General features: G+C 37.5%; 1 protein-coding gene across 3 annotated transcripts in view; it reads left to right on the top strand.

Annotated features, from left to right (window-relative positions):
• Positions 1–22,500, top strand: part of Rbsn-5 (Rabenosyn-5) — a 197,599-nt gene that overhangs the window by 163,873 nt on the left and 11,226 nt on the right. For all 3 annotated transcript variants that reach the window (XM_068376841.1, XM_068376839.1, XM_068376838.1), the window contains exon 10: positions 4,908–5,020. In XM_068376841.1, the coding sequence (XP_068232942.1) occupies positions 4,908–5,020 (113 nt within the window). The remainder of the gene's footprint in view (positions 1–4,907; positions 5,021–22,500) is intronic.

Genomic DNA, 22,500 nt, shown 5'->3' with positions numbered 1-22,500 from the left:
GACAGTACGCTGTAATGGCTGCCAACTAAGTTACCGGTAACAGTGCAAAGCGCTGAAGGTTACTTGGTGTTATTTCAGGGGAAAAGCTAGGGAAGACTAGGTTAGCTGATTGTAACAGGGATGGCGATGATAATGACAAGCCTCCATCTTTAGACAACTCACATAATTAGCCAACTTTCAATAGTTATTGAGCTTTATATGCTCTTGACATCACTTGCTTTCTTTTGTTAAGGTTCATATTCTAGTGAATCCTCTCGTAAAGTAGTAACTCTTGTTATACCAATCCTGTTGCCAACCTGACCTAACTCCCCCAGCTAAGTCTAGTTTTCAAAGTGTTTTATTCAGTAATAGTGATGAGAGGTTGCTGCACATTACAGATTCAAAAGCCTCTCACAAAGCCTCAAATTCTTTCATTACTGTAGATCTTTCTGCTGCTAAAACCTTTTATGCAACAATCCTAGTTGCTCTATAAGACAACTATATTGTAAGGCAAAAGACTGAATGGCTTGTCTGGATCCTAATATCCCTCTATTCGCTAAGGAAAGTGCTCCTGATTATATCGTATTACATAGGTGGATGGTGTGGCATAGCGTATGATTCCCTGAAACTTGTTTTGGGGTGAAGGAAGTTCCAACTAAACTTAAACATTTCCATCATGTTCGGTTTGACAATGTGTTCCACTAGCCCGTCACAAGTTATTTTAATGAAGTCAGTTTATGCTCTAGTAAATTATACAATTAATATATAATTTCTGGGCTCAACCAGTGTCGCTCCGTGAAATGCTCCTTAAAGCACCATTTCTAAGGTATAAATAAGGCTAAATATACCAGAGAAAAAAGTTGCATGGAATGCCAGGAATATACCCAGCTCGCTCACCCTTATAGGGTGTCGGTATAAAAACTGAGGCGTGTGAAACCACTACCAGAGGTCCCTTTCCAATTAGACTTCTCCCTCCTCAACATCCCCCGTTATTACGAGGTGTCGTTCTCTACAGCTACTGCCCCCCCCCCACCACCACCACTACCACTACCTATCCTTCTCCCATCATTCCTTCTAAGCACCCGTGAACGTTCGGGCGTGTTTTTCATAGCTCTGTGTTATTTTGTGTTTTTGAAGATGTCAGGCGGTTTGGAGATCCCTGCTCCCAAGTTGAGTATTATATTTTTCTGTTTGGGATTTCTAGGTAGCGACAAACGTTCATTTAATAACCTTGTTGGTTTTTCTCTCAGCCGCTATGTTGACGCTCCCTTACTGGTGTGTATGCAGCCTTTTGGTGTCGCTTCCTCGGGATCTTTTTGTTTTGTAAGACTTTCTATTAGTTCCTTATACTAATTGTAGTCTTATTTTTGTGTTCGGGACATCTAATTCAATGTTTTGTCATGATTTTGTGTTTTATTTAGGCTTTTTGGGCAGTGTTAGTTAGTGGCTTCGGTTGGTAGCCTTTTATGCGAGAATTCATGGATGATGTCTAAAAGAAAAGAAAATGACTTGGTAAGTCTAAGGCACCAGGTCCAGATGATATTCATCCAAGAGAGTTTATAGAGCATGAAGAAGCGATAATGCCACACTTTTACAAAGACAGTTAACGAAATAAAGGCACCACAAGAATGGAAACTAGAATATGTCACTCCAATCTACAAGAAGGGACCAAAAGAAGAACCTGGCAACTACAGACCTGTGTGGCTAACTTCAGTGCCTTGCCAAATTTTTCAATCAATTATATTAGATTCAATAGTAGAACACATAGAGAAAAAAAATCTTCTGATAGACAGCCAACATGGATATAGACAAAAGAGATCATGTCTGACAAATCTTTTGGAAGTTTTCCACAACAAGTTTAGCATTTATGACAAAAGCAGGGCAATAAACATCATAAACATGAACTTTCAAAATGCTTTTGACAAAGTTCCTCTTAAAAAATTAAAGGTTGAAATCAGAGCACTAGGCATTACTGACGAGCCAGCTAAATGGAATGATGATTGGCTAACAAACAGAAAACAAAGAATTGTAATCAATGGAAAAGCCTCAGAGTGGGCAGACTGTTACTAGCAGAGTACCTCAAGGATTCGTCCCTGGCCCATTCCTATTTCTGATCTACATTAACGACATAGATTTAGGGTTAACTAGTAGAATAGCCAAATTTGCTGACGATACTAAACTAGGCATAAATGCTGTGAACTCAGAAGATGTAGAAGCCTTAAGAGAGGATCTAATGAAGCTAGGAGAATGGTCCAGAAAATGGCAAATGCCTTTCAACTGTGGGAAATGCAAAGTCATGCACATAGGTTACAGTAACCCACAATCATATTACTCACTGCTAGGTGATGAAATAGAAAGTTTGGACCAGGAGGAAGATCTTTGTATTTTTATCAGCAAGGATTTTAAGTTCACCAAACAGAGCATAGAAGTTGGAAGGAGAGCACAAAAACTAATAGGTTACATAAAGAGATAATTCAAATACAGAAACAAAGACACTGTACTACAGCTGTACACTTCACTAGTAGGACCCAATCTAGAATATGGAGTCCAATTCTGGGCTCCAAGTATTCAAAAGGATATAGATAGACTGGAAGCAGGTCAGGCTAAGGCCACCAAACTAGTTCCAACACTAAGGTAATTTGGATATAGACTATGGTTGGAAAATTTGAACTTATTTGATCTACAAACTTGATGACTAAGGAAACAGTTAATATAGGCATTCAAAATTCTCAAAGGAATAACAAATGTTGATTACCACAATTTATTCACGCTTAGCACAAATCAGTCCAGAGGTAATGGATACAAACTGGAATTGAAAAGATACAACCCCACTCAATGTGGCAATTTCTTCACATACAAAATAGGAAATACTTGAAATAGACTTCCATCGGATGTAGTAAAAAGTAACAAGGTAAACAAAGTCAAGAATAAGTTAGACAAGATCATAAGAACACTAAATGCTTTAAAGTAAATCGCTCTACCAAAGAGCAAGCAGAGTCTGTGCGGATAGACTAAGAAGTCTTCGAGACATCTAAAATCCTAGTAACTCTCTCTCTCTCTCTCTCTCTCTCTCTCTCTCTCTCTCTCTCTCTCTCTCTCTCTCTCTCTCTCTCTCTCTCTCTCTCTCATAAAAGATCGGATGGAGTTTATCTTACAAAACATGCAAGAAAAAGAAAATACTCGTATAATCATCATCATGCAATTTGGAAATCATTACCAGCCAGTTATTCTGCCACACTGTTATCTCCCGCACCGTGTGAAGGTCCTCATTGAGCTACATTGATTTCTAAACCGTATGGTTTCAAACCGCTCTTGTGAAGCAGGCCTTAATGTTTTCTGCTATTTGTCATCCTCCTCTGCCACCCTTCCTCTCCGAAGGAAATGTTCCACATTTTTGTTTCTGTATTTTCCATTTATTATTGCATTATTGTACAGTCTGTTCTGATTATACATTCCATTTACAGGTTATAAATGGTTTGGTTATGTATTGAATGATCTAAATGGTTGTATTTCATTGTGTTAAGTACAGTCCAGCCTTATTAAATATAATGTGGTGTTTTTGTAGGGCTTGAAATGGATTGGGTGATTTATATGTAAATGGCAACTCATAATAGGAAAAAATCACGGTACGAAAGCTACTCCGGAACCAATTCATTTCATATTGCGAGGCATTAGCATATATTATGATTCCCAGAAAGTGGGAGACTATGCTTGGTCAGCTTCTCACAGGTTAACTCATTTGACACGAGTTTTTGGTGACCAGCCAACACCAGCCGTATTGCTATGACTGTTTGGCTGTTTGGTACCCCTGACAGTGAGGCATTTATTGACCGAACGCCCCACTCTTGGTTACACAAGAAATAGATATCTGTTTTGAGGCTCGAGGTGTGGAGGGGCAAGTTCATCCTTACCAAGACTCTTGGGGAGGATGTCTTATACGATACCACTGACATTTTTAGATTTATTTGGGAAGTAGGTCTTTTGAAAGCTATTTTAAGTTTTACACTGATCTGTTTATTTTTATGATTTTAAATTTAATTTCCTTTTATAGTTATTGTATAACAAATGATATAAGCATCAATGATCTATGATGTCAGGATACCAGATAATCCAAAGTAATTCAATGAGAGAGAAAGAAAGGTAAAAAAATGTTCTCTATACAACTGAATTTTTATTGTGTGCTCTCCAGTATATTAGTTGCCAGTGCAAACTGTTAAACACAACGATTGTTAAAAAAGATTTTATCATATCATACTTTGGCTTTGTGAAAGTTATTTTTTAGATAAAGGGAAATTATTACAAACTCTATACAGCATTGTATTGTACTAATGATTTGTTAGACATTAACCACACTTTGAAGGAAAATTTATGTCTGTTCATCCTTCAAGCCTTTTTGGAATTGTGTCTAGATTTGAATGGGCTATTTTACTATAAAAATTCATGCTATTTATTTTATAGTGTTCTTACGGTTTTAAGATTAAATAATTTTGTATCCAATAAATCTATGTAGCCTTTATATGATATACTTTACACAATCCTGTGGTAAGCTATTGTGGGCCAGGTTAGCTGCCTGTGTCAAACATTTATGTTATAGCATTTGAAGAACTAATCCATAGATGTGTAAAGGTCCAGATTTATCGTTAGTTAAGGGAAAGTTCAATTTAGTCAGCGCTCATTACAGTTTTAATCAGTGCTTATTGCAGTTTAATAAAATTTTTATTTTATGGACTCATTTTCTACTGAGGAATCTCCCAGTTGATTGAAAGGCTGAATTTTATTTCGTTATTTTTATGAAACTCATCAGATCTTGCTTAACTCTAATTTTTATGCACTGAGGAGGTTTGGTACTATTGTACTATTTTAGGCAGATACATCCATCCACACACACTTTATTTCTTTTCATTTATTTATGTATTTTTATTTGCCAGGTGCTTTTGGATACTGGGTGGGGTGTGGATTCATCAACTTTCGAAATCTCTGAAACAGATGATCCTATGGTTCAACAGATGAACATCATTCGTAATTTTATCCGTCAGGCCAGGTTAGTAAATAATCCGTTATACAGTTTCATATATCTGGGATTTATTTTGTGGAAAGCAGAATAATTTATTTCCATGAATCTTATATTTCAATAGAAAATACTATTAGCTGAAAGTGCCAGCTTGACGACCTTTGAAAAATAAATTTCTCTCTCATCTTCATTCCATCCCTTTCCTCCAAGTTATTCCCTCACTGACGGGTAACCAAATGTCAAAAAATGAACCAAATTTAAATGTGTTGTGATAGGTTTTAAACACTTCTAAATTCAATTATGAATTAAGTGTATATTGTTATGGACAGGCCTGCATATCATGCTGCAATTTCATGGTTGGTTTGGTTGATATTGTTTTGCCTTTGTACATTTTTCAGCTATGACCAGCGTTGATCTATTACCGAGATATGGTCTTGAATGTAATAAAATAAGTTCTGTTTAGACACAGTAAATACTCACCCATTGTGTGTGCCTTGCCACAGTTATAATTTTTTTTCATCCAATCTTTACTTCCAATATGTGTGTGGACCTTGACAGCAGACAGGTAAATCCATTTCTTGAATTAGGTAAGGCTATGCAAAAGAAAGAGATGCAAAACACAAGCAAAGGCAATCGATTAAGTTTAGTTATTACAATCACAGTGTTTTTATGACATCATCTCTTGATGGCGTTATCTAGTGTTTGTCAAGAGAAAGGACAATAAAGGTTTTGGTGACGAGTCTGCTACAGGAGTTAACATTGACTTCATATTCAATAATGATGAAAAATTATTTATCTTATAGAGTAGACAATATCTCTGGTTGAATGAGTTAAAACTGTAATTTGAATAAGTGTTTTATATTCTTTTAAGATTGTTATACGTGTTGGTACTGATGAGTGGGCCTTTTCAGTAGTGGATCGTGACAACAGTGCTAGCATAACTTCACCTTTGACTGTAAACATTATTGTTCCCCTGTCTAATATCATTCAGAGTAAGAGAGCTATGATGTTTCTGAAGTTCATAGTTTGCATCATGCAAAGAATATAAACTCTTTATATAAATAGTATTCATATAAATAGATACCTAAATATTGTATGTATCTGTTATCATAACAACTGGGATAATTAAATTCTTACCTTTAATAGTTATGTCAATACATATGTTTGTCAATAAATTACCAGCTCTTAACGTCCCATAGTTGCTATGGGTTATGGGTAATTTCTCATTTCACTTTGTTTAGTGTGCTTTGAACAGACAAAGTAAATATATCATTTGCTTATATTCAGGATTTGATATCGAGTGCTAAATATTTGTTTGGTTACAACCTTGATTGAATATCGAAGGCCAGTTTTTATATACTGCAATGGAAAATTTATCAAATACTTGAATTTTAACTTTATAATAATGAACTTTAATTTTCATAATAATTTTATCACATATTACCAGTAAATAAAAAGTTTTCTGTTACTATTCAGGAAGAAATTTCCCATATTTTCAACATTCGTACGTTGCACTGATAGTGGAGAAAAAAAATTACCTTTCCAACGTATGATACTTTCTTAATATTCTCAGGCAGGTAAACCAACAATCAAACAAACTAAACCATATACAACCTTTGCATATGGATTCTTTTGATAACAAATCCCCATCTCCTGGACATGCTGACTTCCCCCAGGCACTGTTTACGACCACTGACAATTTATTTGAAGAAAATTCCAATTGACGACCTAGTAACTGAAAACGACTATTCTTCCAATATTTATAAATCAAGTAATTTGGGTAAGACAGGGAAACAGAATCCTGTATGTTACACAAACTTCATAGGAGACAGATTATGATGTGCTATATAAGTTCTTCGAATGCTATGGTTTAATAAAAAAAAAAAAAAGATAGAATGAGTCTTGGGTATCCTTGTTTAATCATGATGAAGCATTTGATACAGTTTATGATCTTATGCATATTAAAATTGATAATTTGTATATCAAGGGTGCTCTATGTGATGGAGTACTGAATAATTTAGTTGTTTATAAACCTGTATATGTATGTATAAACCTGCAGATAGGATAGAGAGGTAGTTAAGCCTTCCCAGAGAAAGCCAAAACCATCAATGTGACTTGTTGCTCAATCTAAAGAAGGTACAAGAAATTATTTTAGGATCTGCAAAGTTCTTCAGAAGAAAGCAGGAACCAATGCATCTTGAGATATATCTTTTTGGAAAGAACAGTTACTTCATACATGCCAAATCATACACACAGTATACCTGTATTATATTATCTAATTTGAAGACTAAAAGAGATGATATAAAGTTGGAGGTCAAACTCCTTCTAAACTTTACCTATGGAAAGGGAGTAGTTTTCTCTAAAGACTTGTTTGAATTATCAAAAGAGGAGGTAATGGCCATGTATCCTTTAACATTATGGAAAGTGCACAAAGTCCCTAGAACATCAGTGATTATCCTTACTTTCCAGGATGCAGATGTGTCTTCCCACATTGACATAAAAAGTGAAAGGATTAAAGCTTGACCATTTAAACAGAAGGCACTGCAATGTTTCAATTGATTTAGATTTTGACATCCTTCTAAAATTTACAAAAAACTAACCCTGGGGAATGTACACTTGAGACTAGGTGTTTGAACTGCAACTTGAATTATAAATCTACTGATAGGAGCTGCCAGCTATATAAGTTAGAAAAAGCTCCCCTCAATAAATCCAGTATTGAGTATGTTAAGTGTGGGACATGCCAAGACGCTATTGAAAAATCAACATGCTATGCAAAGCCATTTGAATTGGGAGGAAAAATACCACAGGAGTCATCCAACCCACCTAGTATTGTCAGTAGTTCCTTAAAAAGAAATCACTATCTTGTTGTAAAATACTGCATGATGGAGCAAGAATATAGCCTACCGAGGCTTTGCCACTGTGTACTAATAATAAGGCAATGTCCACCTCTATTCAACCTTTGTCTCTCATTACAAACCATAGTACTAACCTCTCTCAGGCTGTATCTTTGCTTGATTTAATGGAGGTTTCACTCAAAATAGAGTACTCAGGTGTACCTGTAGTGGGGAAGATGCCAAAACCTAATAACTCCACCACGCAATCGGAAAAGAGAGACCTCTATCTCACTCACTTCCATAAAAAACACAAAAGTTATGACATCAAATAGATATTATGTTATGTCTGTTGATAATTTAGATCAACCGCAGGACTACTTAATGAACGATTCAAGTTGAGGTCCACCATCCCCCTCCACAAGTAAATCAAAAGAATTCAAACAAAGCCTCTCTAAAGAAGCCAATGGGAAATCATGCTAGATAAAAATTGCTAATGGGAGGACCTCAGCCATAGTATCTTCCAGAAAATAAACCATAGGTTTTTGGAATCTACCAGAAAATAAACCATAGCTTTTTCCTCCATTTTGTAAAGGAATTGTTAGTCTAAGGATCAAATATGAAGAACTTAGGCTCCTCATTTAAAAGCATTAACCCGTATTTCTATGTCTACAGAAGAGCAAGCCTGATGATAATACTCCTTGTCCTCAAGATTATATTAGCTATAGGACACTGTATGGTTAACACGGAGGGAGCTATGGGGGAAGTCTTATATACTTTCATTGAGATTATTTCCCAAATATCTTTTGTCTATTCTCACCTTGATGTTCCCACGAATGAAATCAGTGTGTTTAAAGTCGAAGCTATCATTAAAAAACTCAGAGATGGAAAGCCCCTGGATACAATGGAATAACTGCCGAGATAATACTGGCCAAAAATTAAGTGACTCCCAGAATACTTACATGATTATTTTTGTAGAATGTGGAATAAAGAGGCAAAACCTGATGAATGGGAGTTAGGAGTGTTGGTGAAAAGGGCAAAAAAATGGAGACCAGACTGATTGCAAAAATTACAGAGGCATAATACTTGCATCACTCATGAAATTATATACGTAGTATTTTTATTCTAAAGACACTGGAGAGGAAGATTTATGAAAAGCTGAGAAATGAACAAGTAGGATTTCGAAAAGGTAGAAGTTGCACTGACCAAATTTTTATTTTGAGACATATTGTACAGCAATGCGTAGAATATAGAAATCCACTTTTGATGCCATTTGTGGACTATTATAAAGCCTTTGATAATGTGCACCGGCCAATTTTTTGGAAAGTCCTGCGTTATTATGGAATTCCTCCTAAATATGTGAATTTTATTAAGTCTGTTCATGAGCATAGCAAGTGCAAAGTTAATGTTAATGGAGTCATCAAATGAATTTTCAATGAACAGTGATTACTCCAAGTGAACGGGTTGTCACCTATGTTGTTTATCCTCCTCATGGATTTTGTAATGCGTAGAATAGTCAGAGATGGAGGGGAAGGATTGGACTGGATTGGTGATAGGAAATTAGCTGACCTAGAGTATGCTGATGATGCTGTCCTTGTTAGCCAAACACCACAGGATTTGCAGTGCTTGTTTACCAGAATGCATGAAATATCATATGAGGTTGAGCTCAAGATAAATAGGAGAAAGACAGAGATGATGACAACAAAGTATGCAATGGCAGATGAAATATCATTGGAAGGAGAAAGGATTAATAAGGTAGAATTATTTAAGTATTTAGGAACTATGATCTCTAGTACAGGGTCTTTAGAATTAGTTTAGTGAAAGATTGAAAAAAACAAAACAAACCATGGCTAGGTTAAGTAAAATTTGGAAATTAATTCGCCTGAAATTACATATAATAGTCAGACTATATATCAGTATAGCGAGATCGGTGTTACTATATGGACATGAGTCATGGTATGACAATGAAAAAATCTCCGATTGATTTGGTGGATTTGAGAACGGGGCCCTCAGTAGGATACATGTATTGGGAGTTCAATGGCAGGACAGGATTAGAAGTGAAACTGTGTTAGAGATTACTCAATTGCCATATGTGGATGATATCATGATGAGGGGTAGATGGAGATGGATTGGGTCTGCTCTTCCCACTCCCCAAGAGAGATTAGTTCACCAGACGCTCAGCTGGGCTAAACAAGGCACTAGAAGGGTTGGAAGACCTTGTCCTACATGGCTGAGGACTATGAACCGTGAGGTAGATGATGAATGTAGAAATATTGACTTAAAAGCTCAAGATGAGATGACTGGTGAAATCTAACCAAGGCCCTTTGCGTTATTAGGAGTAGGAGGATATGATGATGATGATTAATGCCCCTCTGCAGGCAGTGGTTGTACAAATAGATATAGGGAGAAAATATGCCATTTTCTCTCTTTACTAGCCTCCAAATGAAAATATCTGTTATGATAATTTAGTAGAGGTGATTCAACAACTCATTCAACCTTTTCCCTTGCTGGTGGATTTGAATAGTAGACATCATATATGGGATGATATATTAGCAAAGACAAGGGGCAACATTATATTATCAACTATGAAAAATAAAGATGGGGGCTTCTTAATACAGGAGATCCCAAACACTATTGTTTAGACAGGTATATTGTCTTGCACTGATCTTTCAATTGCAAGCTCTAACTGCCTTCTCGATGTTTATTGGTGAAAGTTAGATGATTGGCATAATAGTGATCGTGCACCAGTTATTTATAAACAAACAATAATCCACCCTTATCGAGATCGCCACGGTGAAACCTTGACAATGCATACTGGGATAGGTTTCAGGAGCTAAGTAAAATTGAAGGGAATGCAAAACAATTTGAAAGTATAGATGATGCCATAGGATTACTGAATGGAACTCTTCATACGGCAGGATTCAATTCAATTCCCCAAATCCCAGAATTATTGAAACGGCAACCAGTCCCTTGGTGGTCTTAAGAACTAACGGCCCTGCACAGAGCTACAAGAAAATCTTTGACTCAATTATGTAGAAGCCATACAAAGGAGAATTTAATAATATATGAGAAATGTAGAGGACAGTTCCATCATGCAATGAAGGAAGCTGTGCACCAGTCTTGGGTATCTTTTGTTTTTCAGTCAACAGTAGAACACCACCGTCTTCTGTATGGAGGAAAGTAGAAGAAAAAATATCATGGATGTTACCCAACCCACCAACAGTGTTGAAGGTGAATGGTCATTATGTGACTGGAGTTATTGAGGTTAGCAGTGCTTTGGCTGAACATTTATTCAATGTATCATGCAAGTGTGAAGCAGCTCCTGGTTACCTGTACAGAAGCAATGACGAACAAAAGCTGTTAACTTATACTACACAAAAGGAGAAAATTGATTCTGCACTTGCTACCTGCAATGATACAGCCCCTGTCCTTGATGGAATTCCATATGCAATAATTAAACATGTACCTGTTAATACTAAGTTCTGTATTTTAAGGGGATCATCCGCCATAAAAGCCAAAATCGGCAAATATCATTGGATTTCTATAATTTTACTGTGTTTTTTATATGTTACTACTCTGCTAATTCCCTTTAAATTTTATTGGAATCGGACCGTAAATATATTTTTTATGAATAAAAATTGAAAAAATATAAATTCAATATTTTCGATTTTTCTCTAAAAATACGGCATTTATTTGAATATTATTTGTCATGCTTAGTGCTATTTGGAGTGAGAAAATATTAGTCTGAGGAATTTTTTCTATATTCATTTTAATTCATTTTATTAGTGCAGTATATATATTTATTTCTTTTTTTTAAACTTTGAAAATCTTTTTAAATTTCCAATAACCTTACAATTATAATTTCTCAGACCAGATTTTTGCATTTTTATACCTCTTTTCAATTATATCTTTCTCCCTAAAATTAAACAACAAATAAGTGAGAAAACTGTACCTATGTGAGAATATGTATGTTTTTGAGTTATGAGCTCCCAAAGATTTGCTATACATTTTTGCTTTTTTCCTTAAGAAAATCAAGATAACATTATTATGATAACCTTACTTTGTACTTTTATTGTTTAATCCTACATAAAGGCTCCGTATACGAGGCGTTTATACCCTATGTTTACTATTACTTGTGGTGTAAGGATGTCCTGAGTTGCCAGTGGCCTCTCATTGTTGTTGAGTTTTAGTTACAATGTTCCAGCTGTGTACTCTATTTCATATTTCCTCTCATTTTGGTTCTTTTTTGTTGCTCTCTGTATACTTTCTTATCTTTCTTTGATCTTAGGTAACATTGGCCTTGCTATAAAGTTCATGAAGACGTTGTGAAACACAATATACATAACGAAATTCAAGTAAACAAACAGGCATGCAAAGTAATTTCAATACGTCTTGGCAAACTCTGGCTCAGGGTTGCTGTTCTTCTCGTAGTTCATCTTTGACAGACATAAAAGATTTTGAAATTTTAGCGAAAATAAATCGATATGCATATGTATATATATATATATTTTATATATACTGTATATTATATTATATATATATTATATCTATATACTGTATATATATGTATTATAAATATATATATATATATATATATATATATATATATATATGTGTGTGTGTGTGTGTGTATATATAAATATATATATATATATATATATATATATATATATATATATATATATATATATATATATATATATATACAGTATATTATATATATACATACATACATACATACGTATATATACATATATACATACATACGTATATATACATATATACATATACACTGTATGCATGCAAAAATAAACATGCAAAGACGATTCTGTCTAACTCAGTCATGCTTTCGACGCAGTAAAGATGACGTACTCATTTGAAGACGCTTTATCTTTATTGCTTGTAATAATAATTGGCTGAAACTTCTTTAGAGCAGGTATGATATGTTTCTGCATACATAGAAATGATAATACGATTTTCGATTCATGAAAGTCATGTCAAAACACCATAGCGGACGAACCCCTTAAGCACCATTAACAGAAGATGGCATGATTATAGTTATCCAAGTTTTTGGGAACTAGCCATTATTTTAGCCTTTTGAGACCCGGTGATGGTAAGTTATTTTTAAAACCCAGCAGGAATAAGTTTTAGTAGCAAACTATGAACCAATTTCATTGACATCATGTTTATGGAAGATCATGGAGATGTTCAATGCAAGACTGGTGTAATGAAAGATCATGGAGATGTTTAATGCAAGACTGGTGTGGTACCTGGAGAAGGTAAGTATTTTATCACCTATCCAGTGTGATTTTAGAAAAAAGCAATCGATAACTAATGTGCTGGTACGATTTAAATCCTCTATTTGTGAAGCCTTTGCTTCCAAACAACACCATGTAACAATTTTTTGTTATCTTAAAAAGGCATATAATACTGCATAGGGACATGGTATACTGTACTTATAACCATTAATAATTTGGGATTGAAAGGAGAGCTACCATTGTTTATTCAAGCATTTATTTTACATAGATTTTTTTTTGAATTAAGAGTAGGTAAAACACTCTCAGTGAGGAATGCCAGGAAGGCGGAGTTCCCCAGGGTAATGTGTTGAGTGTAACCCTATTTGCATTAGCCATAAATGGGATGTCCTCTCATTCCCCTAAATATTCTCTCAATACTCTTTGTAGATAACCTGTCCATATCGTTTGCTGGAGCTAAAATGGCAATTTTTGAGAGAAAACTGCCTGTCTCAATTGACAAAATTATTCATTGGGCTGATATGAATGGATTTCAGTTTTCGATAAGCTAAACTTTTGGTCTCCATTTCTGTCTTATTTATTGTATACATCCAAACCCAGATATGTACTGTACATCGAAGGGCAAAAAATCTCATTTGTAAGTGAAGTGAGATTTGTAGGGTTGATATTTGATTGTGGGCTGATATGTGTTCTTCACTTGAAAGCCTTAAAGGTAAAGTGTCTTGAGGCTCTGAATCTTTTAAAAGTTTTCTCCCACACATCCAGGGGGTCAAGACTACAAATCTATTTAAAAAGTATCATCATCATCTCTTCCTACGCCCATTGACACAATGGGCCTCAGTCAGATTTTTTTAATTAGTTATGGTTGTGAAATATACTTCTCAGCCACCCTAAGACAATTAAAGATTTTAGATTCTATACACCATACAGGTATCAAATTTGGCACAGGAGCTTTTAGAACTTTATCTATCCTAAGCCTCCTTGTTGATTGATGCTGGAGAATTACCTTTAGACCTATACACCGAAGGTCATCTATTGTTCGGTATTGGATTTTGTTGCAAATGCTTCCTCATTCTTTAGCCTTTGAGACTGTAAACCTTATAATGGATTGTAAGTATTATTAGTTGCACCCAAAATCTCCTCAACCTTATGGGTTTCGGGTAAAACAGTTGGTAAACAATTTCAGTATAGCTAGAAATAAAGTTCTACAATTTAGAATATCACTATCCTCTTCATGGAAATAACCAGAGATATCTTTCCGTAAATATTTTATTGGCATAAAAAACACATGACTGACTTAAAAGTCCAGTCTCTGTATATGGAACATGAAGAACATAGTAAGTCGACTTTTATATTTACTGATTGCTCCAAATTTGATGCTGGCATTGGATTTGGAATGTACTGTAAAGCAATGCTTTTAATTATAAAGATGCACTTCCCTTAGTATTGTCTATATTTGATGTCAAATTATATGACATACGGACTGCTATTGAAAATATAGCATTAAGGGAGGAGAGCAATTTTACAATTTTTGTAATGCAAGAAGTGTCGTACAAGCTTTAGAAGTTTTTTAATTCCAGTAATCCTTTAGTTTTGAAGATTTTAGTTGCTTTTTATTATTATGCTGAATGGTATAACCATTCAGTTTTGCTGGATTCCGACATACGTAGGTGTGTCTGGAAATGTGAAGGCAGATATTCTGGCATAGGAAGTTTCAGCTAAATTGCTTCTAAGATGGTATGCCCTCCTCCATAATGATTTTTTACCAAATATAAAGAGGTTGTATTATAATATTTGGCAGCACCATTGGGATATTTTAGGCAGAAATAAGATGATAGAAACAAGTGTTATTTCTCTTTGGAGATATAACATTATGCCCTGAAAGTGGGAGACTACTCTTTGTTGGCTGCACACTCGTTTGATACACAAGTTGTTGCTGCCTGGCCAACATCAGCCATACTGCAATGACTGTTTGGTACCCCTGACAGTGAGGCATTTTTTTTTTACCAAATGCCCTACTTTTGGGTCAGCTAAGAAATAGTTATCTGTTTGAGGCTTGCATTAGGGAGGTCAGGTTCATCCCTGCCAAGATTCTTGAGCAGAACATGTCCTACAATGCTGGCAATATTTTTATTTTTATTTTCGAAGCAGATCTTACTAAAACCCAAAATCAGTCAATCAATCAATCAACATTCATAATCTTTCTCAAAGGATTTTCTCCTATTTCTCTTGATTTCTTTTTCTTTTTCTTCATTGATTTTTAGCAGCTAGGTGCATGCAATAGATTGTGATCCAGGAATTACAATGTTTATATTCTTTTCAGTTATTAAGTTATCAAGTCTTAAATTAGTTTGCCTTTCAGAGATATATCAATAATAAATGCAAACAAAAAAGGGGTTTTGATGAAGGAAAAAACTGTTTTTGGAGAAGTACTGTGCAGTCTCCATTGATTTTCCTGTGAAAGTCTAGAACAGTGAATCCTGTATGACATAAGTACCAAAGAAATATTGATTCCCCTGCTCTAGGTCCAGTGTATCGACATGCAAAGCATGGCCTCAGTGTGTAAAAGGGAGACGCTCAAGTTCAGGTACATTAGAAATTCATTTTCTATGAGTTACATCATTACTACGTTATCTGCCTCATAGAAAGTAACCAACATCCCAGTTGACTGCCAGGCTACAAACTCACCTTTAAAAGAAGCAATTACTCTACGTTAAATTTTGATACTGAGAGAGATATCTATTACAATCAAATATTTACCAAGGAGGAGCTGGAATTTGCACTTTCAAATTGCAGTTCATTGTCCCCTGATAAAAATAATATAAATTTTAATATGATAAGAAATCTAGCCCCTTTGGCCAAGGCCTATGTACAGCTTTAGAAGTTTGTAATCTTCTTTGGTCCAAACATCTATCTCCAAAGGTATGGAAACATGCAATAGTAATAACAATAGCTAAGACAGGAAAAGGTCCCAGTAACCCAAACAATTAAAGACCAATTTTACTGATCAGGTGTTTGCAAATTACTGGAAAAATGGTAAATTATAAATTGAATTGATGTTTACATCATATTAACATTCTATTAACCTTGCATTGGGCTCACAATCAGAGCAATATACCTTGGACTCTTTCACACTTGAAAAATTATATACATAGAGGTTTATATCAAAAGCACATCACATTAGCTGTTTTTTTGGCATTTAGAAGGCATACAATATCACTTGCAGGCATTCAATACTAAAATCCTTTCATTACAATGGATTTCGAGGAAATTTTCCTATTTTTATTAAAAACTTGTATAGACAATGTTTATTCTGAATCTTACAACCTTGACTGTGGTGTACTTGAGGGTAGTGTTTGACGTTGGACTCTCTCTGCTTTAGAAATTATTGTAGTGACATAGTTGCTCAAATGTCACAGGGAGTGCCACAAACACACTGCATAAAAAATGTAAACTGACCACTAAAGTTTTCTAAGATTATCAGATGGAAGCAAAACCATGAAATAAATCTGATGTTTTGTGACACTCAAATCCAATTCTAATATAAGGTAATATTTTTTAAGACTGATATATGACACCTCAATTGGAAAGCACATGCATCATACATCATATCTGAATGCAATTATACTCTAAACCTAATTAAAACGTTGTCAAATACAATATGGGGTGCAAAGAGATCCACTTTACTGATGATTTATAAAGAATTTGTGTTATCGACAGTAAATTATGGTAACCAAATATATGGCTCAAGATCTGAAGCCACTTTAAAGTTTAGATCTTCCCCCAAATATCTCAGCGCCATGTGAAAGCGGGGAAACACCCTTGTCCCTACATAGAGATTTTGTAAGAGTTTGAAATGCATTAAAGCCTCTATCCACAAGTTCTCCTGCAAAGTTCTTCAACCACAGCAATATATTTATAAACAATTGTGAACCACCAGTCCCAATAAGAGCAAATAGATTACCACTATCTACAAACATCAGAAGGAACCTTATTCAGTTATCTCTCTCTCTCTCTCTCTCTCTCTCTCTCTCTCTCTCTCTCTCTCTCTCTCTCTCTCTCTCTCTCTCTCTCTCTCTCTCTCACTTTGGATCATAAATAAAACAAAAATATTCTCTCATCTTTTTTATTTGTCAAAGAAATACAGCTATACTCCAAGACACCATAAACAACATTTTCAAAGAGAAGAGACATCATTATGCTATTATTATTATTATTATTATTATTATTATTATTATTATTATTTGCTAAGCTACAACCATAGTTGGAAAAGCAGGATGCTATAAGCCCAGGGGCTCCAACAGGGAAAATAGCTCAGTGAGGAAAGGAAACAAGGAAAAATAAAATATTTTAAGAAGAGCAACAATATTGAAATTAATATCACTTTATAAACTATTAAAACTTTAACAAAACAAGTGGAAGAGAAATAAGATATAAGATAGAACAGTGTGCCCGAGTGTACCCTCAAACAAGAGAACTCTAACCCAAGACAGTGGAAGACCATGGTACAGAGGCTAATGCACTACCCAAGATTAGAGAATAATGGTTGATTTCGGAGTGTCCTTCTCCTAGAAGAGCTGCTTACCACAGCTAAAGAGTCTGTTCTACCCTTACAAAGAGGAAAGTGGCCACTGAACAATTAGTGCAGTAAGAAGAATTGTTTGGTAATCTCAGTGTTGTCAGATGTATGAAGACACAGGAGAATATGTAACGAATAGGCCAGACTATTCGGTGTGTGAATATGTAGGCAAAGGGAAAATGAACTGTAACCAGAGAGGAGGATCCAATGTAGTACTGTCTGTCCAGTCAAAAGACCCCATACCTCTCTAATGGTAGTATCTCAACAGGTGGCTGGTGCCCTGGCCAGTCTACTACCTATGTATACTGATAGCTCAAAATCTTCAATGGGTGCTGGCTGTGATAGCTCTAAATCTTCAATGGGTGCTGGCTGTAATAGCTCAAAGTCTTCCATGGGTGCTGGGTGTGATAGCTCTAAATCTTCAATGGGTGCTGGGTGTGATAGCTCAAAGTCTTCAGTGGGTGCTGGGTGTGATAGCTCTAAATCTTCAATGGATGCTGGCTGTAATAGCTCAAAGTCTTCAATGGGTGCTGGCTGTGATAGCTCAAAATCTTCAATGGGTGCTGGCTGTGATAGCTCAAAGTCTTCAATGGGTGCTGGCTGTGATAGCTCTAAATCTTCAATGGGTGCTGGCTGTGATAGCTCAAAGTCTTCAATGGGTGCTGGCTGTAATAGCTCAGAGTCTTCAATGGGTGCTGGCTGTGATAGCTCAAAGTCTTCAATGGCTGCTGGCTGTAATAGCTCAGAGTCTCCAATGGGTGCTGGCTGTGATAGCTCAAAGTCTTCAATGGCTGCTGGCTGTAATAGCTCAGAGTCTTCAATGGGTGCTGGCTGTGATAGCTCAAAGTCTTCAATGGGTGCTGGCTGTAATAGCTCAGAGTCTTCAATGGGTGCTGGCTGTGATAGCTCAAAGTCTTCAATGGGTGCTGGCTGTAATAGCTCAGAGTCTTCAATGGGTGCTGGCTGTGATAGCTCAAAGTCTTCAATGGGTGCTGGCTGTAATAGCTCAGAGTCTTCAATGGGTGCTGGCTGTGATAGCGCTAAATCTTCAATGGGTGCTGGCTGTAATAGCTCAGAGTCTTCAATGGGTGCTGGCTGTGATAGCGCTAAATCTTCAGTGGGTGCTGGCTGTAATAGCTCAGAGTCTTCAATGGGTGCTGGCTGTGATAGCGCTAAATCTTCAATGGGTGCTGGCTGTAATAGCTCAGAGTCTTCAATGGGTGCTGGCTGTGATAGCTCTAAATCTTCAATGGATGCTGGCTGTGATAGCTCAGAGTCTTCAATGGGTGCTGGCTGTAATAGCTCAGAGTCTTCAATGGGTGCTGGCTGTGATAGCTCTAAATCTTCAATGGATGCTGGCTGTAATAGCTCAGAGTCTTCAATGGGTGCTGGGTGTGATAGCTCTAAATCTTCAATGGATGCTGGCTGTAATAGCTCAGAGTCTTCAATGGGTGCTGGCTGTGATAGCTCAGAGTCTTCAATGGATGCTGGCTGTAATAGCTCAGAGTCTTCAATGGGTGCTGGCTGTAATAGCTCAGAGTCTTCAATGGGTGCTGGCTGTAATAGCTCAGAGTCTTCAATGGGTGCTGGCTGTAATAGCTCAGAGTCTTCAATGGGTGCTGGGTGTGATAGCTCTAAATCTTCAATGGATGCTGGCTGTAATAGCTCAGAGTCTTCAATGGGTGCTGGGTGTGATAGCTCTAAATCTTCAATGGATGCTGGCTGTAATAGCTCAGAGTCTTCAATGGGTGCTGGGTGTGATAGCTCTAAATCTTCAATGGGTGCTGGCTGTAATAGCTCAGAGTCTTCAATGGGTGCTGGCTGTGATAGCGCTAAATCTTCAATGGGTGCTGGCTCTAATAGCTCAGAGTCTTCAATGGGTGCTGGCTGTGATAGCTCTAAATCTTCAATGGATGCTGCCTGTAATAGCTCAGAGTCTTCAATGGGTGCTGGCTGTGATAGCTCTAAATCTTCAATGGATGCTGCCTGTAATAGCTCAGAGTCTTCAATGGGTGCTGGCTGTGATAGCTCTAAATCTTCAATGGATGCTGCCTGTAATAGCTCAGAGTCTTCAATGGGTGCTGGCTGTGATAGCGCTAAATCTTCAATGGGTGCTGGCTGTAATAGCTCAGAGTCTTCAATGGGTGCTGGGTGTGATAGCTCTAAATCTTCAATGGATGCTGGCTGTAATAGCTCAGAGTCTTCAATGGGTGCTGGCTGTGATAGCGCTAAATCTTCAATGGGTGCTGCCTGTAATAGCTCAGAGTCTTCAATGGGTGCTGGGTGTGATAGCTCTAAATCTTCAATGGATGCTGGCTGTAATAGCTCAAAGTCTTCAGTGGGTGCTGGGTGTGATAGCTCTAAATCTTCAATGGATGCTGGCTGTAATAGCTCAAAGTCTTCAGTGGGTGCTGGGTGTGATAGCTCTAAATCTTCAATGGGTGCTGGGTGTTATAACTCAAAGTCTTCAGTGGGTGCTGAGTGTGGCAGCTCTAAATCTTTAATGGGTGCTGGCTGTGATAGCTCAAAATCTTCAATGGGTGCTAGCTGTGATAGCTCTAAATCTTCAATGGGTGCTAGCTGTGATAGCTCTAAATCTTCAATGGGTGCTGGGTGTGATAGCTCAAAATCTTCAGTGGGTACTGGGTAGCTCAAAATCTTCAATGGGTGCTGGCTGTGATGGCTCTAAATCTTCAATGGGTGCTGGCTGTGATAGCTCTATATCTTCAATGGGTGCTGGCTGTGATGGCTCTAAATCTTCAATGGGTGCTGGCTGTGATAGCTCTATATCTTCAATGGGTGCTGGCTGTGATAGATCTAAATCTTCAATGGGTGCTGGCTGTGATAGCTCGAAATCTTCAATGGGTGCTGGCTGTGATAGCTCTAAATCTTCAATGGGTGCTGGCTGTGATAGCTCTAAATCTTCAGTGGGTGCTGGCTGTGATAGCTCGAAATCTTCAATGGGTGCTGGCTGTGATAGCTCTAAATCTTCAATGGGTGCTGGCTGTGATAGCTCTAAATCTTCAGTGGGTGCTGGCTGTGATAGCTCTAAATCTTTAGTGGGTGCTGGCTGTGATAGCTCTAAATCTTCAATGGGTGCTGGCTGTGATAGCTCAAAATCTTCAATGGGTGCTAGCTGTGATAGCTCTAAATCTTCAATGGGTGCTAGCTGTGATAGCTCTAAATCTTCAATGGGTGCTGGGTGTGATAGCTCAAAATCTTCAGTGGGTGCTGGGTGTGATAGCTCAAAATCTTCAGTGGGTGCTGGCTGTGATAGCTCTAAATCTTCAATGGGTGCTGGCTGTGATAGCTCTATATCTTCAGTGGGTGCTGGCTTGATGGCTCTAAATCTTCAGTGGGTGCTGGCTGTGATAGCTCTAAATCTTCAATGGGTGCTGGCTGTGATAGCTCTAAATCTTCAGTGGGTGCTGGGTGTGATAGCTCGAAATCTTCAATGGGTGCTGGCTGTGATGGCTCTAAATTTTCAGTGGGTGCTGGCTGTGATAGCTCTAAATCTTCAGTGGGTGCTGGGTGTGATAGCTTGAAATCTTCAATGGGTGCTGGCTGTGATAGCTCTAAATCTTCAGTGGGTGCTGGCTGTGATAGCTCTAAATCTTCAGTGGGTGCTGGCTGTGATAGCTCTAAATCTTCAATGGGTGCTGGCTGTGATAGCTCGAAATCTTCAATGGGTGCTGGGTGTGATAGCTCGAAATCTTCAATGGGTGCTGGCTGTGATAGCTCTAAATCTTCAATGGGTGCTGGCTGTGATAGCTCTAAATCTTCAGTGGGTGCTGGCTGTGATAGCTCTAAATCTTCAATGGGTGCTGGCTGTGATAGCTCGAAATCTTCAATGGGTGCTGGCTGTGATGGCTCTAAATCTTCAGTGGGTGCTGGCTGTGATAGCTCTAAATCTTCAATGGGTGCTGGCTGTGATAGCTCTAAATCTTCAGTGGGTGCGGGCTGTGATAGCTCTAAATCTTCAATGGGTGCTGGGTGTGATAGCTCTAAATCTTCAGTGGGTGCTGGGTGTGATAGCTCGAAATCTTCAATGGGTGCTGGCTGTGATAGCTCTAAATCTTCAATGGGTGCTGACTGTGATAGCTCTAAATCTTCAGTGGGTGCTGGCTGTGATAGCTCAAAATCTTCAATGGGTGCTGGGTGTGATAGCTCTAAATCTTCAATGGGTGCTGGGTGTGATAGCTCAAAGTCTTCAGTGGGTGCGATAGCTCTAAATCTTCAATGGGTGCTGGTTGTGATAGCTCAAAGTCTTCAGTGGGTGCTGGGTGTGATAGCTCTAAATCTTCAATGGATGCTGGCTGTAATAGCTCAAAGTCTTCAATGGGTGCTGGGTGTGATAGCTGTAAATCTTCAATGGGTGCTGGGTGTGATAGCTCAAAGTCTTCAGTGGGTGCTGGGTGTGATAGCTCTAAATCTTCAATGGATGCTGGCTGTAGTAGCTCAAAGTCTTCAATGGGTGCTGGGTGTGATAGCTCTAAATCTTCAATGGGTGCTAGCTGTAATAGCTCAAAGTCTTCAATGGGTGCTGGGTGTGATAGCTCAAAATCTTCAAGGGGTGCTGGGTGTGATAGCTCCAAGTCTTCAGTGGGTGCTGGGTGTGATAGCTCTAAATCTTCAATGGGTGCTGGCTGTGTTAGCTCTAAATCTTCAATGGGTGCTGGCTGTGTTAGCTCTAAATCTTCAATTGGTGCTGGCTGTGATAGCTCTAAATCTTCAATGGGTGCTGGCTGTGATAGCTATAAATCTTCAGTGGGTGCTGGCTGTGATAGCTCGAAATCTTCAATTGGTGCTGGCTGTTATAGCTCAAAATATTCAATGGGTGCTGGC

Source organism: Palaemon carinicauda, chromosome 7 (genome assembly GCF_036898095.1).
Source record: "Palaemon carinicauda isolate YSFRI2023 chromosome 7, ASM3689809v2, whole genome shotgun sequence".
Classification (NCBI taxonomy): Eukaryota; Metazoa; Arthropoda; class Malacostraca; order Decapoda; family Palaemonidae; genus Palaemon; species Palaemon carinicauda.
The sequence above is the reverse complement of the archived record's forward strand: the minus strand, read 5'-3'. Positions and strand labels throughout refer to the sequence as shown.